The following is a 14742-nucleotide window of genomic DNA, read 5'->3' as shown; positions in this document are numbered from 1 at the left end:
TTAGTATACCGCTCTCAAATAAACAACAATCCAATACTATATTTAATCTACCATGTTTAAGATAAATAAACTAGTCTTTTAAGTTTAATAAAACCACTACCAACGCAACCCTAATAAATAAACTCGATTAAAGGCAAATATAGATCTTAACATTTTCTTAAGTACTACTTGTTTGAATATGAAATTGAGTCCACTTCTCCAGATCTTAAATAGATGGATGCTGCATTGTTTTATGTGGTTAGTGATGATCGATATTTAGGACCAAAAATACATCTTTCATCTGCCTTTTTCGTCGACATATTCAATTACTAAGTTGCTTCCTCCGAACGTCTTCTCGAAGTCCACTTGTTACCTAAACTTTGTGTCAAAACATCACATATCATCAACCTAAATTTCCAACCTCATCTGTGCAGACTGTGTAGCCTGTGCAACTTTGTCTTGATGCAATCAGTTTCCATGCGAACACAAAGAATGATGAGAATGGAGCTCTTCAGAAAGGTAACGTGCATACTACCGCCGCAGCGGCTATGAATGCAAACATCTCTGCCCACCTCATCCAGTCAGTCAACGCCTCTCTAAACCGCGCCTCTAAATTGACTCTGAAATATTTATTCACATCTCCTCGCGACGGATGTTCCTAGAGCTACTCTCTATCGTTTGCATACTACCCTAATCCCAGGCCTCACAACCCTAGCCTCGGTATGCTAATACTCTTTGGGGTCGAAATCCGGAGAAGGATCGCAATGGCTGTCGCCGTTCTTAATAATACCAGCATACGGAAACACTGCAGCCTGATTGTGGCTGATAACAGGCATCGTGTTACCAACCAAGATCCCGTCCGTGCCAGGCAACAATGTTTAGTACCCTCAATTGGGTCTAGTTTGATGCGGTCTTGACTGGATGGCCTGTTGTCCCCACCTGGACAACTGCGCCAAGCGTTTAAGTATGCCTTGAGTCCATCTTTTCGAGCATGTTGCGTGCTTCGTTAACAGACAAGGCTCCGTCGTACTCAGTAAGGCGAAGGCGATCGGTTTTCAGCCATTCCACAAGCAAAAAAAAGATGACGCTTAATAGTAACCCCCACGAGAGAATCCCGCTCTCTAAAGACCCCTGTTTTAAGATTGCATCTGGCCCAGGACCACGGTTTTCTCCCATCCTTATTGGTTTTCTTGTCAAGCGCTTAGAACGATGTCGAGTTTTCGACTTTCCTTGCCTTCTTCCCCGTGCGATAGATGCGCGATTAACACTCGCCCAACTTAACTCTCATCCGTAACATCAACATCAAGGCACGACAACGCATCGTGGCATGCCGGGGTTGGCGATCACGCCGTACAGCATTATCCACAGCAACGCGAGTAGCACCAGATGGATCAACAGCAGCAAATTCAGCAACAGCACCCGCAAAAGCCGTCAGACGGATCGCCGCCTTTGACACAACCGTTGCTACATGCTTCCGAGATGGATCATCAGGATCAGCGGGACAGACATTACAATGACCAGCCCGGCCTGGAAGCGGCTCCGAACCATTGGGCTAGCGCACCCATACCTTATGCAGCCGAACCCGAGAATCAAGGCCCGGCAATGTCAACGGAACCCAAGTGGATAGTGACCCAACAACAGTACCCCGTGCAGCGCGACGGGCCGCCATCCTCGACGCCCGAGAAGCGCCGCATCCTTGGTCTCACCGTGCCTGTCTTTTGGGGTCTCGTCATCGCGCTAGTAATTATCCTAGCTGCTGGCATCGCGGGAGGCGTTGCGGGCGGACTTATAACGCAAAACAAAAATTCCACGTCAAACAAACAAGACTCGCAAAACAGCGCAACAGCGACCGCCACAAGCCCTGTTAGCACAACAGCGTCGGGAACGGCAACGTCGTCGAGTATTCGCCCTGCACCTACGGACGCTGGGTGCCCGGGCATCAACGCGACGGCATATGCGCCTACTGACGGCGGCGGTAACCTCATGCGTGTTAAAGGAGGCCACTACCAGGCCTTCCAGCAGATATGTGAGGTTAACTACCCCTCGGGTGCCGCCTACGGCAACCCGCAACTATACGATATTCTCAAGACCTACGTCTCGTCGTTTGAGGACTGCATGACGCTTTGTGCCGCGCACAACATCCAGTACGCCGATAATCTCGCATCTAAGAGGGTTTCGGAAGGGGGTTGGTGCCGGTCAGTGGCCATGATCAAGACTCCCGGCGAGTACTGCTACCTGAAGAATGGGACAGGTAAAGTGAGTACGCAGGCCCACGCGGTGGACTTTGTTACAGGCATTTTAACTCACGGTCTTGAGAGTTTTGACTCAGAATCTTAATTAGTAAGGTGATGTATTTATCGGTGGAGGTACATAGGTATGTAACGATCTAGATGCCATGCCGAAGAGTTTGACGCAGGGCTTTACGACGAAAACTGAAAAACAGTTTAATTATGAATCCTTTTATTGTTTATTATATACCCTTCTGATCTTTTCCTTTTGCAAGAAGCTTTTAATACAACAGTTTAACGTTGCGACAAGAAAGAGATAGCTGACAATTGAGAAAAAGAAAAAAAAAATTGTAAAACAACAAAAGAGAGAAGGCAAAAAATTCCGGAACGGGGAATTGAACCCCGAGCCTGACGGAGCCCTCAGATGAGAGCGTCAAATGTTGACCATTACACCATTCCGGATTTGTGAACAACCCGGTTTCCGATGTACTTGTAAAAGAGGGTCGGCCTAATACCGTTCTCCACTAGGGAAGATCTCAAACGTTGATAGCTACCCTGGATAAGCTAGACAAATTCAAAGTCTGTAAAACATAGGTTTCGCAAGACACTGATAAGACCAGCCAAGGAACCCAGTTTGAAACTAAGGTGGAATGCTATTCGATGTAAAGAAGGCGCCCTACTCGAACGTGCTCTAGGAGTCGCCTATCTGGGGAATAAAAATTGGTGTGACGCATACGTACGTACATATCAGCTTTCTAGTGATATGCGTACACGTCGCTCACTGGCAGCTCGCATGGGCGGACTCTAATGTCTAGCTCTACTAATCTTCTACATGCTTCGTGGCCCCTCCTTCTGTCTTTATTTGCATTTAGATTTTTTTCTAGTCACGCCCAGGCATTGCCCCTTGTAAAAAGCCCAAAGGGTCATGATCGGATGTTTGAGCGCAATCAGCTGCTCTACAAATGATGAGCCATTAGCCCCCGCGGAAACGGACTCGTCCTTCACTTATGAGAACGAACCGATGAATCTAGACAAGCACCATAGAACGCGTTCTCATGAAATCTGACCCGGAGAGCTCTAACATCACTTATGTGTACTCTAGCACTAGAAGATCTAAAGACTCAACCTGCATACAAGCCTCTCTTTTATGCTTGGAGTTTGTGCCATTAAAATTAATATGAAGCAAGATTTTAAGTCAAAAGGAAAGCCTTTGCGACACTCAGATGAATTCGGCACACAAAAAGCCACGGAGACTGTAATCAATGCAATATGTATTTAACAGACTACTGACATCACATCGAAAAAAATTAAAAAATCAACAAAAAGGCCAAAAGTCGTAACAATTCACAACTGGTGGCGCATAAAGAAAGATTTGAGTAATGTAACGACCACGGTGTCGGGGCTTGCAGCAGGCAAATTGACATCGTTTGTTTTGCATCGCCCTTGCTGCACATCAAGTCTGATCAGATTCAATGGTTTGTATAAATTCTAATTTTCTATCTCTCGCATACTGTTGGATGTACCAGGGATACTCAATCCGGAATCGGCAGTTAATTAGAACTAGGTGGATGGCATGTAGTAAATGGGCTGTAGCATTGCGTGACGTCTATTAATGTCATTCTTTTAAGGTGCAAGAATAGTGTCTTGCAAGCGAAATCCTTGTCCAATTTGGCCGTCATATCACCTCCCACTACGATGCCGATTGTGCATTTTCTCAGAGTCGTCCTAATGACGATTCAATGTGGCAAAGAGCAATGCAGCCTATAGTCGAGCGAATCCATGAGCATCAAAAGTTGAAACTAGGGTATAACGACCGGCTGATTCATCGAGTAATTGAAGCTTACAAGAAGTCTCTGCAGGGGTGTTCAGTGGATGTTGCACATTGCCAGGCGAATGACGGCCGTGATAAGGTTGTTGGCCTGCTAGGGCTGAGTCGGAGCTCTGACTCGCCCGATTTGGAGCCTTACTACCGCCCGAAAACGAAGACCCTTTCCGTTTTCCGACAAGCCGCACGTGAGATGTGCTTCATTGTTCATCCTTGGCATAACCTTGTCGTAGATAAGTAGCAAAGATTTAAAGTTATAGGTGCTGGACTTCACAACGAAGCGCAAGCACGAAAGCACATTATCGCCTCACAAGCGCTGCGATTGGCAAAGGGATGCGAGCAATCAGTGGGTCGCGTAACTGGACCGCCTTCGCAAATTCAGGTGCGGTTTTTTAAAGTTACTGGTATTTGTGTAGAGCGCTTTGCAGCTGTGGCTGGAGGCTTTAACAACGGCGAAAATCGTGACATTTTCGGTTGTTTCCTGACTCTCATTTAACAGAGGAAGAGACAAAATCATGCTTGTGACATTGAGCAATGTGGTTTTCAGACTGACTTACGGCCCGACCTTGACATTAAAGTTGACAGTCTCTAAAAAGTAGTCGGAGAATAATTATCCGGCAGCCATAGACAAGCATGTGCAAAAGATGAAAACATTGAGGTCGAATTTGAGCGAATGATCAATTGCGGCAGTTAGCTGCCAAGCTCTGCGGCTAAGATGAGTTACTCCCATAGCAGGAAAGCCACGTTGCCAGGGTCAACCTTTTTTTATTGCGGACAGTGAATATGTAGGAATTAGTAATAGTAGTGGCTTGGCTGTTGGCCTCAGCGATAGATCGTTCTTGATTGCGTAATCAAAATTTCGTTGGGTATGAGAAGATGTAACTGTTGTGAACCTAGTCAACTCAAACACAATGGTCCTAGCCAGGACCTTTCAGTTAGGAGATCCAAGTATCTTGTAGAGGGCATGCCATTTCTGTCTCATGGCCTATACCCCTCACGATATATAAACAGCATAATGCAACAGTATAGCGCATGTACTGTATTGAAGGCATACTAAAACTAAAGGACTCATAAAGAATGATAACTGCTTAGTGAATGGATCTGTAAAACGGCTTTACTGTTACAGTGGCAAAAGTCTCAAAAGAAAAGCGTGAAACGAAAGTCGTATGCTCTTGCATCAATCAGTTTCGCATCCTTCCGTATCCTCCCAGGCAATCGGCTCTCCCAAAATCACCATCTCCTGATGCCCCAAAGGAATATCCTTCTCAAGACGGTCAATATCATCTTCAGGCTCACCCTCCACGCGTTCCGCTGAGGCGATGTAGAAGCCCTGGTGCACCAGACAGAGACGGTATCCATTCTGCGGTCCATGCTTTCCAGATTGGTAGATGGCAAACATGATTGACTTTTGTGTTTTGCCCGTTTCTTTGTCACGCATACCGAACCAGAAGATGTGGTGGCGCACCGAGTCCATACCGTTGGGCACCTCGGAAAAGGCACCCGAGCTGGCGGCCTCCCGGACCATGTCGGGGGCAAGAGGAGCCTCGGAGGAAAGGACTTGAGATTTCATCATGTAACGAGGCTATAGAAAGAGAGGAAAGATGCCGATTTAGAAGAAGACTGTGAGAATTGACGCCGAAGGTGGAGGAAGCGAGGAGAATGTCGAAACTCTCTACTTGCGGATGAAGCACTCGCCCTTTTCGAAATTCTTCTTCTGGGCGGCGGGGATAGTCTAATCATAGTTAGTAGGCTTAATCAAAACCGGGTCACGAGCCAACAGAGTCTCTACAAAACACGATGCATTCATCAAAGGAAGTAGTAGGGATGAACGTACGTAGCAAGTAGCTTTCTGGCTTTGTACACAGAGATACGACTTCCCCTGGCGGTTCTTACAGTTATGGGCGCTTAAGGTGCCGATGCTGTTGTTAGGATGACACTTTCCAGCGTACTCCTTCTTAACGCGCTTGATCTTGCCCTGGTTTGAGCACTTGATGGTTGCCCGAGCGGCCAAGTTCTCAAAGTCGTTGGGATCGTAAGCGAGTTCGATCTCTTCTATGTCAAGATGGGAAATGTCAATGCCCTCGTCGTCTCGGGCGAGGATGGTATCGTCAGCAATGTTCTGTGGAAATGCGAGGGCAGTGGTTGCGTAAAAGATGGCAAGAGCGGCAGGAAGAGAGAACTTCATTGTGAGGAAGGCGGGGTAAAGGGTAGGTTTTATAGGCAAGTGACTAGATGGTTGGTTATGTAATTGGAGGCAAAAGCTGACAGTGAGAGCCTGTAATGGAATGATAAGAGGAGTTATCGAATGATGAGGCGTGCTTATTCTTTTATGATCTAAAAAAGTTAAGAATTACTCTCCTATTTATATTGATATCCTTTGCCGAGTAAAGTCTGACATTGAAGGTTGTAAGCGACACAATGGAACGTTCTTTCTTGCCGTACTGCATCTAATGTTCGCAGACAGTAATGGAAATGACCTTGGCGTGCCCGACAAGTATGGTGTGACCTACAGTGATGTCTTAGACCTGAAAAGTTCGCTTACATATTCGTATTACCGCCAAATGTAGTAACAACATTCAATTCAAGGTTACATCAACAGTCAGAGTTCCTCGCCTATTCATTTACCAATTGCGAAGACGCTGGTGAAGTCGAGGTATAATACATATCGGCGCTACCTGCGCCTCTAGTCTGCCTTAAGGCGCCCTAAAAATCTCCACCCTAAATCCTTGAGAGGATCTTAAGTACCTAGTATATAACTATAAAAACTATGGCGAAGCTGTTGCCGAGGTTCCGATTACGTTCTTGGCGGAGGAGTTGTGTGCGTAATACGTCTATATATCGCGTGTTGCTAGGTATCTGGATTGGATTAGCTTGAATACACATCCTATTAATCTGCTGTTACGGAGTATATCAATCATAATATACCTAGCTATAACCTGATTACTCGCTTCTAACTGTATCTAAATTCTGCTGACTCTGAAAATTTTGGTCTTGAGTAGGCTGAACTACTCCCCTCGCTTAAAATTTCTATACATCTTCTCTTGGTCAACTGGTAGTGAAACATAAGAATCCTTCGAAGCTAAAAATAGGGATACATCAACTGACTATGAGTAATATCCCATCCTTTGGTGCCTAGGCAGAACGAAGGACCAACGGGATGTCTAAGATGCACTGTAGGAAAAGAAACCAAACGCTCCGACTTCTTCCACCCGGAAACTTAGAGACTCACACTAAGCCAAGAACGTCATCCAGAAATACATATGTTCTTACCGTAGGAAGAAACACATTAACTGTTATCTAGCATCCCTTGTGTCGCCTTTTATGCCCCGTCAATTGAGAATGAACAATGATAAATAGGAGTAAGAATAAATAGCGGCTAGGGGATAGGCCTAGCTTTAACCTTGGCAAGTTTTAGACTCGGTATGAATTCTACTCATTATTTTCGCTAATATCAACATTTCGATCAAATTCAACTTATGCGCTTAATACCTTAACTTTGCGTTGAGAAGATCCGCGAGATGCTTTAGATATCTAATATTTCGTACTGAGATAATCCATCAATGTCCTGGATGTTTCGCCTGCAGGGTCTCACGCGCAAGCCTTGTATGCTACCTTACGCCTAGATAACGCTGAGTCGAAACTAACGTTGGGGCCGAATGGGTTTGGGTGCCATGGGTGAGAGTTTTAAGCTTTTAGCGCCTGTCCCGGATAACAGCACAACGTTTTCGGAAAAATCAAAGGGCATTTGGATTAACAAATATGATCATGTAGATTCATAAGCCGTTTCTTGACCGTGCTAGATAGATCTTATCATGAGCCGTCTGGATGTTAGCCGTTTCCCTCCTGTGTGTCGTGCAAAGATCCTGCGAACAGAGCAAGCGTAAGCATCTTTCCAAACGGAGGATATATAAGCATCTTTTACAGCCCTCGGATCCCTATGGGGCTATCTGTAGTCTAGTCAAACCTAAGAGGTTATTATTAAAAACCTGCTTGCAACTTTTCGCCCGCGTGTTGCAGATCAGTCCACTTTGTGTCGATCTACCCGAGTCAGTCCTACACTGTTAATCATGCTGTTACATAGTGTTCATCTTATTTTTCTCACAATGCATAGAATACAGGGGTACAGGTTGACTTACATCCTAGCTGAGTTGTTACAAACTTAGAACTGGGTTAACACTGGCTCCATTTTCCGTCCACGGAGATTCGGAAAAAATAACCGGGTCTACACATCTACTACTAAAAAAAATCCGGTGCGTCCGAGACGTCCGAGACCGAATGCGACTTGGTGTCGTATTTGCTAGCTGAAGGATAGCAATTCCACTTTAATAGCAACTTTTGTCTCCGCACTTCAATCAGTACGTAGATGTTGGGCAAATCCCCTCTATATCTCCTACTTTTGTGGTTTATCATTCTTTATGAACAGTGATTATAGGTACTTCAATTATAACTGAAATCTTGAATGGATAGATGTACTGTAAATCTTGGCATATGATCCAATGGGTCTAGTGGATATAAGAGCTCTGGATCCTACGGCAGCCTTACTCCGCCCTTTGTAAAGAAGGAAAGGAAATGACCACTAAGCGGCTACAATCGACACGACATAATGTGTTTTCATGAGTCGTTAAGCATTGATGAATTCATTTTCTTTCTGTCGATCTGGTAAGTAATCTACTAGCCAGCCCTTTCTAAGATGTCAACACGTAGCGTCACGTAGCACCGAATGGTACGCAGTACGATTCCATCGCATTTAACAGGATAGATATATTACGCCGCGTTTGTTCGCATTTATGTGGATGATTTGATATTCTCAAGCATAGCTCTCGTTTTTTTACTATTCATTTGCTAGCTTCCGCGCAGCCGCAATTTGCGTGTAGCCGTATCTTGTCTTTCGCTCAAAATGCTTTTTCAGTATATTTTAGCCATTCCGCTAGCAGTTAGTCCACTGCTTTACTCTGTAAGAAAAAAACCGCCTCCCTTTCGCCTGTAGAATTAGTCATATATGTAAATCATAGAAAACTAATACATCGCCTAGATATCCGCCGCGCCTGTCGGGCCATTTGCTGTAAGGATATTCACCAACTTTCTACTGGGAGCCAACTAGGTAACACAAGTGAAGGGAAACCCAGCTTACTCCGTCGATATCACAAAAACGAGAGGCGATCGCGAATGGTACTTTCAAGTCTATTCAAAGGGCTACAAAAAATTCGATGAAGACGGCGACCAGGAAACTGTTGATAGTCTCGAGGTCGATATCGTGGACAAGCGCCTTACTGTCTACAAAGCCATGAACGGACTCGATGAGGCTGATCCCCGCCTTAAGATGCGTCAGGTTCTTAAGGAGTGTTGGACGATGACTGGCCTCAAGCCTGAGGAGATTAAGGAAGTTAAGGGCGACCAAATCGATAACAAAAACATGCAAGACGCTCTCACAGACTGCCGCAAGGGCATGAACTTAGGTGGCAGAGCTGACTTTACAGTCTCAGCTGCTGACACAGAAACGGCTAAGAAAAACTGTTGGGACAGGCTGGGGAAAACTATTTTCTCTTCTGTAATCAAAGGTGCCATCTCCGATTTTAGTATCTCCAAGGAACTCGTTCAGCTCAGAGTAGATAACACGTGGCGAGGAGATAATCTCTACTACACTTTCTCATAGACGTGGAGTTGGGGGTGGAAGGGAAGGGAAGGCGAAGAGTGGAAATAATTGTTTGAATATTCTTCCTATTGGAGATAATGATATTTTGAGCGCACAGGGTGCAAAGCCTTTGTAGCTCTTCCTATGACTAGCCAATGAAAGACAAGAGATCCCAAGATCAATGACGCCATGCACAAACTATCTACGGATAGCCCATTCGGCACTTCAACCGATGTTTAAGCTAGATGACTTGATGAAACTGTGCGCCAGATGTGACAGCTAGCCACGTGACAGTAGAATGCTGTTAACAAAAGCTGAGGCTAAGAATTGACTTTAGTACTAGTTGCTGGCTTGTATCTATCTATTTGAACAAGCTTTCTATTACTTCTTCAAACTTTTGTTTGCTTTTCGATATTATAATGCCTTGAGTGCTATCATTCAATTGAGTTCACATGTGAGAATGTCTACTCTCTGTGGATCGATCTCTGGACCGATGATGACCAAAGGCGCGGTCCGGACCTTTTGCTCCCTTGGCCTTACGAGAGTCTCTTCAATTTTGTCCTGCGGCTCGCTTGCAATCTTTTCATCGTCGGAATCAGCCTTTTCTAGTCATTAGTAATTCAAACGACGGCTATTTCGGAGCCCAGTTCCTAAAGCGTAACACACTCGCTTCTACATTCCTGTTCGCAACAACCGTCGGCGCACACTTCCCCATTCAGCAAGTGATCTTACAAAGCTTCGTAATCATCTCGATGAAATACACCTAGCCATGGGCGTTAGTGATTTTTATGGCATTAGTATATAAGTACTATTTACCACCTTGCACCAGACTACGTCGCTACGGAACGCAGCCTCTGTTTCGTAAACGCCCCCGTAATGCTTCAAATGCAGTTCAGATAGAGATTTTAGAGTTAACAAAATATGTTATCGAGTGACCTTCGTTCTAACTAATATAATTGACTTAAATTTCTACTCCTTTGTTAAGTAGAGAAAGTGAAACGAGAAATGTAATAAGTACTTCTTGGGAGGACTAGCTAGCCTTCTTTAAGCAATATCAATGCTGAACCGTTAACTTATCCAAGCCTAACTTGGAAGCCTTCCTCCGTTGCTTAAAGTTCTCTTTACATCATAAATCTAGCTTTTAAGGATTGAGGGAGAATAAAATAGCGCAGGGAAATACTACAATAAGTAACGCATAAATGAAAGATGCATTAGCTCTTTTTACTTCAATCCTCCTCCATCATCCCTTGATCTAGGATTAGCAGGTGCAACGGGTCTCTGTAACTAAGGATTCTAAACTAGCCTAAAAACAGTCAAGATATCACTTCAGCCTAAGCCAAAAGTTTTCAAAGTCCGTTTCTTAGATTTTAAGCTCCTACCAAAGTTCCTCCTTCAACTATCGTTTGGAAGAGTCTTTGCAAAGGTATTGCATCCTCCATTTGTAAAGGAGCTTCTTAGAGTTTGAACAGAAGTATAAAGACACATGAATCGCGCCCTCACAGAGGGACTTATAAGACCTAATACCTCATCTCTCAGCTTGCGGTCAATTGTATTTCTACCTACTTTTTCCACTTGAATTCCAAGTTTGCCAGCATGCGCTTCACTGCTTTGATCGGCTTTGTCACTTCTACAACGGCTGCTGCTCTGTCTGTCCCTGCCGGACCGCCTCAGCCTCTTGGTGAGATTGGTTGGGAAGGTATCGTTACTCCTGGGGGGCCGATTGTCGAGGTTTAGGGTAGTAGCTTTGAGGTAATCATGATAGATACTTTCATCAAGTCTGATACTAACCTTACCAGGACATCGAATCCAAGATTCGAAAAGAGCAGCCTGACTTCTCCATCTATACCAAGGAGGAACAGGCTAGCCCAGAGACCTCTACAGATCCTACAGTTATTTCTCGCGGTTTACTTGAGCGTCGTTAGGTTAGTAGACTCTCTAGATTGATAAATAATAAGTCTAACGTAGATAGGGAGCACGTATTTGCGACCAGCGATTCGGAGGGGTTATACCCTACTATGCTGAGCAGGCTGCTAACAACTTGAGGAGGATTAACGGTAATTCATGCAAGGCGAGGGCTCGTACTTGTATCCGTACACAATGCGTCGGCGGTGCAGCTATTGGCCTTTGCAATGACAACTATTATGAACTCAATGTTCCGTGCACTAGTGTTGCCGACATGGCCTAAAACATCTACCAGAACTGTTGGGCATTGGATACAGAATGCAAAGCTGGCAAAGGTTGCAATGGCGAGAACGAGACTACCTTTGGTCAGCTTTTCTCCGACGGGCCCAACTGGAATGTGATCCTTGGTCAATGCAGTAAGTGAACAACATTAATTTTATTTTTATTTTTGATGTTTTTAAGCTTATGCCCAAACTTAGGTTACTTCGGTAACGGAGAGCGTCTTGTCAAGGCTTAGATAACCAGCTCAGAAGTATTGAGACCAATCGTCTAAAGACTACTTTCGAGACTAGATATAAAGATCACAGTCATTGTCATAGTTTTAAAAAATTTAAAATACTTTTAAGGAACTACAAGTCATTTAGGGAGGATTTTTAATCAATTGTTGAAGAACTACCCGAGACGCCTTAAGCAGATGCCCAAGTCCTATTCTCAAATTCCCATGAATACTTTGCATTCCTTGATGAGCCCTCGTTGCCTTGCCTGAGCGCTCATTGGCTTTGTCATGCACTCAATTAATTTCCTCAACATCACGTAGCTTACACGATAGTTCTCCTCTTCCGTGTTCCCGGCACCACTTCTGGTGTCCTGCCATCTGCATTGAACATCATGTCTCGGCTGCATAATATGGCGGGTCTTGGTGGGTCACTCATCATGGGTTGAAACACTTAATTAAATATACAATTCCAACAACCATGCCGATCAGCTGAGCTCATTAATCATTGATGGCTAAAACTAATTTTCAGATGATTCGAAAAATATATGCATGGTTGTATTGCAGGATTTCAATGATTATACTTGCATTGGCCGAGTCTTCTACGATGGGATGCTACAGTATCGACTAGGCGTGAACAGAGAAATGTTACTGAATATAACGTACATGATAAGCGAGTGAGACAGACAAGCGAGTGAGACAGTAAACCAGACCTTCGCGACAATAATATCGAAATCTATAACAAGAAATCTTAGATTGATTAATACTACTCGGATTCCTGTTCTTCGGATGTTTCCTCAATAAATTGACATGTTCTCGCGTTGTGGCCTGTATTCCCGCATACGCCACACCGACGATGAGTCGTCTCAGACCTCACTTTGCGACCACTACTCCGTCGCGTTTCCTCTTGTAGTTGCGTGTCTGCCTCTCTTTGCGACTGTATATCCTCTCCAGTAGATATAGTAAGACTTCCTCCTTTCTGTAGACGTGTTTTCTTAGCCCTTCGACGCCGACTTAATATTGCATTCTCCTCTCGAAGGATTTGAACCTCTGACTCTAGTAATGCTACCCGATGCCCTAGTCCTTCTGTCCCTCTGGCTAGCTTACTCACAGCACTATAAATTGATGCTGGAGAGCTGCTTCGGTGGCGTGAGATTCGACTCTTAATAAAAGTAGACTGTGATCTTGCTTCGCTTGGGTTGCTCGGCGTCCTAGAGATCCAAGGGTCTGGTGTCTGAGGGACCCCCTCCTCAGGCGTTGGCGTTCGGAACTTTACATCCAGCTTTGAGAGAACACTTTCTGCATTCAAAGGGACAAGTCCAGCTCCTCGGAAACCTCCCTGGATATTTTTCCTCGTAAAAGACTGCTTAAAAGCTTCGTGAAATGCTGCAAAGAAATCTTCCTTCGAGATATGGGTTGTGCCTCGCCGCATCTTATTCTCAATTTGCCGACCGTAGGCATTCTTTAACGGCTGAAAACAACCAACATCTAAGGGTTGAAGTAGATGAGACGAGTGAGCCGGCATGCACAGTGTAATAATGTTGTTTTCTTGACAAAAGAGCTCGAAGGCTGCGGAGTGGTGACTTTCATGACCATCAACAACGAGGAGGCGATATTTCCCAGACGTACGTGGTTTTGTATAAATGTCGAAGTGTCTGATCCAGTCAATACCTCTCTCGTTTGTTGTCCATCCATTTTCAGACGTTGCAATAGCCCAATCGCCCGGAAGAGAGGTTTCTGTATACCAGCTTGAGAGGTGATACTGGCCTGCAACGATGATGTATGGCGGGATGCTCTCCCCTTGGGAATTAATAGCCTGGATAACTGTAACCCATTCCCTATTGCCAGGCTGTGTCATCTTCGTATTTGAACGCCTTTCAGCACTTGTAACAACCATTCCAGAAGCAATAACGCCCATCATAAAGCCGGTCTCATCAAAGTTGTAGATATCAGCATCAGCAATACCATACTTCGCAATTGTATTCTTCACAAGCGAAAACCAGCCACGAATCACCTCTGGATCTTCGCATTGAGCTCTCTTATAGTCATACTTGCGAAAGAAACGCGTCCTAAGCTGTGGTTGTCGCTTGACGAAATTAGAAGCCCAGCGCTTCCCAACTGGAGGCGCGTCGCGCTCTGCGAGAAGTCGATTGGCCATTTCTTCCACACCACTCAGCCGGGGAGGAAATGATCGCGCATCTAGGTCGAGAATATACTCAACTATTGTCTTCTCTTCTAAATCTGATAAATTCCGTGAATTAGGCATGCTGTCGCGTCGTGAGACTATTCCCTTTAGTCGCCGGCTTAATGTTGCGTGACTGACTGTATAGAGTGCACCTGCGGCCCGAGCACTAAGTTTTGGGTCATTTCTCATTGCTTGAAGGGCAATTTGTAACCTTCTTTCAATACTAGCTGATTCCATGATTTATTGTAGAGGAAAAGGTGCCGGTCGCGTCAAGGTGCGACGGTCGCGGTTTACTGTCTCACTCGCTTGTCTGTCTCACTCGCTTATCATGTACGTTAGTCTTATTGCTATCTTAGAAAGTATAATTAAGGATGTTTTTGCTTAGGACTCTTATACCTACGTATAGGTCTTAAGGGTAAGACCTTCAAAGAGAGACCTTATATTATAACCTATTCAGTATACCTAACAAATAATAGTAGTTCTACCTTATTAGCGGCT

At 44.8% G+C, this 14742-nt stretch overlaps 6 protein-coding genes across 6 annotated transcripts; 3 read left to right on the top strand and 3 right to left on the bottom strand.

Annotated features, from left to right (window-relative positions):
- Positions 1-1365: 1365 nt before the first annotated feature.
- Positions 1366-2316, top strand: CTRU02_215385 (uncharacterized protein; the record flags this gene model as incomplete). The annotated part of the gene is made up of 1 exon (XM_036731576.1): positions 1366-2316. One exon carries the CDS (start codon positions 1366-1368, stop codon positions 2314-2316), a length of 951 nt encoding a protein of 316 aa, XP_036576784.1.
- A 2893-nt stretch (positions 2317-5209) lies between these two features.
- CTRU02_215384 (uncharacterized protein) lies at positions 5210-5605 on the bottom strand (the record flags this gene model as incomplete). The annotated part of the gene is made up of 1 exon (XM_070206448.1): positions 5210-5605. The coding sequence occupies one exon, from the start codon at positions 5603-5605 to the stop codon at positions 5210-5212; it is 396 nt and encodes a 131-aa protein (XP_070059887.1).
- Positions 5606-5704: 99 nt separating this feature from the next.
- CTRU02_215383 (uncharacterized protein) lies at positions 5705-6217 on the bottom strand (the record flags this gene model as incomplete). The annotated part of the gene is made up of 2 exons (XM_036731575.1): positions 5705-5764; positions 5867-6217. The coding sequence occupies 2 exons, from the start codon at positions 6215-6217 to the stop codon at positions 5705-5707; spliced, it is 411 nt and encodes a 136-aa protein (XP_036576783.1).
- A 2712-nt stretch (positions 6218-8929) lies between these two features.
- On the top strand, positions 8930-9685 carry CTRU02_215382 (uncharacterized protein; the record flags this gene model as incomplete). Its single annotated transcript, XM_036731574.1, has 3 exons — positions 8930-8986; positions 9065-9094; positions 9149-9685. 3 exons carry the CDS (start codon positions 8930-8932, stop codon positions 9683-9685), a joined length of 624 nt encoding a protein of 207 aa, XP_036576782.1.
- A 1572-nt stretch (positions 9686-11257) lies between these two features.
- Positions 11258-11586, top strand: CTRU02_215381 (uncharacterized protein; the record flags this gene model as incomplete). Its single annotated transcript, XM_036731573.1, has 2 exons — positions 11258-11392; positions 11461-11586. 2 exons carry the CDS (start codon positions 11258-11260, stop codon positions 11584-11586), a joined length of 261 nt encoding a protein of 86 aa, XP_036576781.1.
- A 1239-nt stretch (positions 11587-12825) lies between these two features.
- On the bottom strand, positions 12826-14481 carry CTRU02_215380 (transposase; the record flags this gene model as incomplete). The annotated part of the gene is made up of 1 exon (XM_070206447.1): positions 12826-14481. One exon carries the CDS (start codon positions 14479-14481, stop codon positions 12826-12828), a length of 1656 nt encoding a protein of 551 aa, XP_070059886.1.
- Positions 14482-14742: the final 261 nt, after the last annotated feature.

The sequence above is a fragment of the Colletotrichum truncatum genome (genome assembly GCF_014235925.2).
Source record: "Colletotrichum truncatum strain CMES1059 chromosome Unknown Contig_0015, whole genome shotgun sequence".
Classification (NCBI taxonomy): Eukaryota; Fungi; Ascomycota; class Sordariomycetes; order Glomerellales; family Glomerellaceae; genus Colletotrichum; species Colletotrichum truncatum.
Note: the sequence above shows the minus strand (reverse complement) of the source record. Positions and strands in the feature narration are given on the sequence as shown.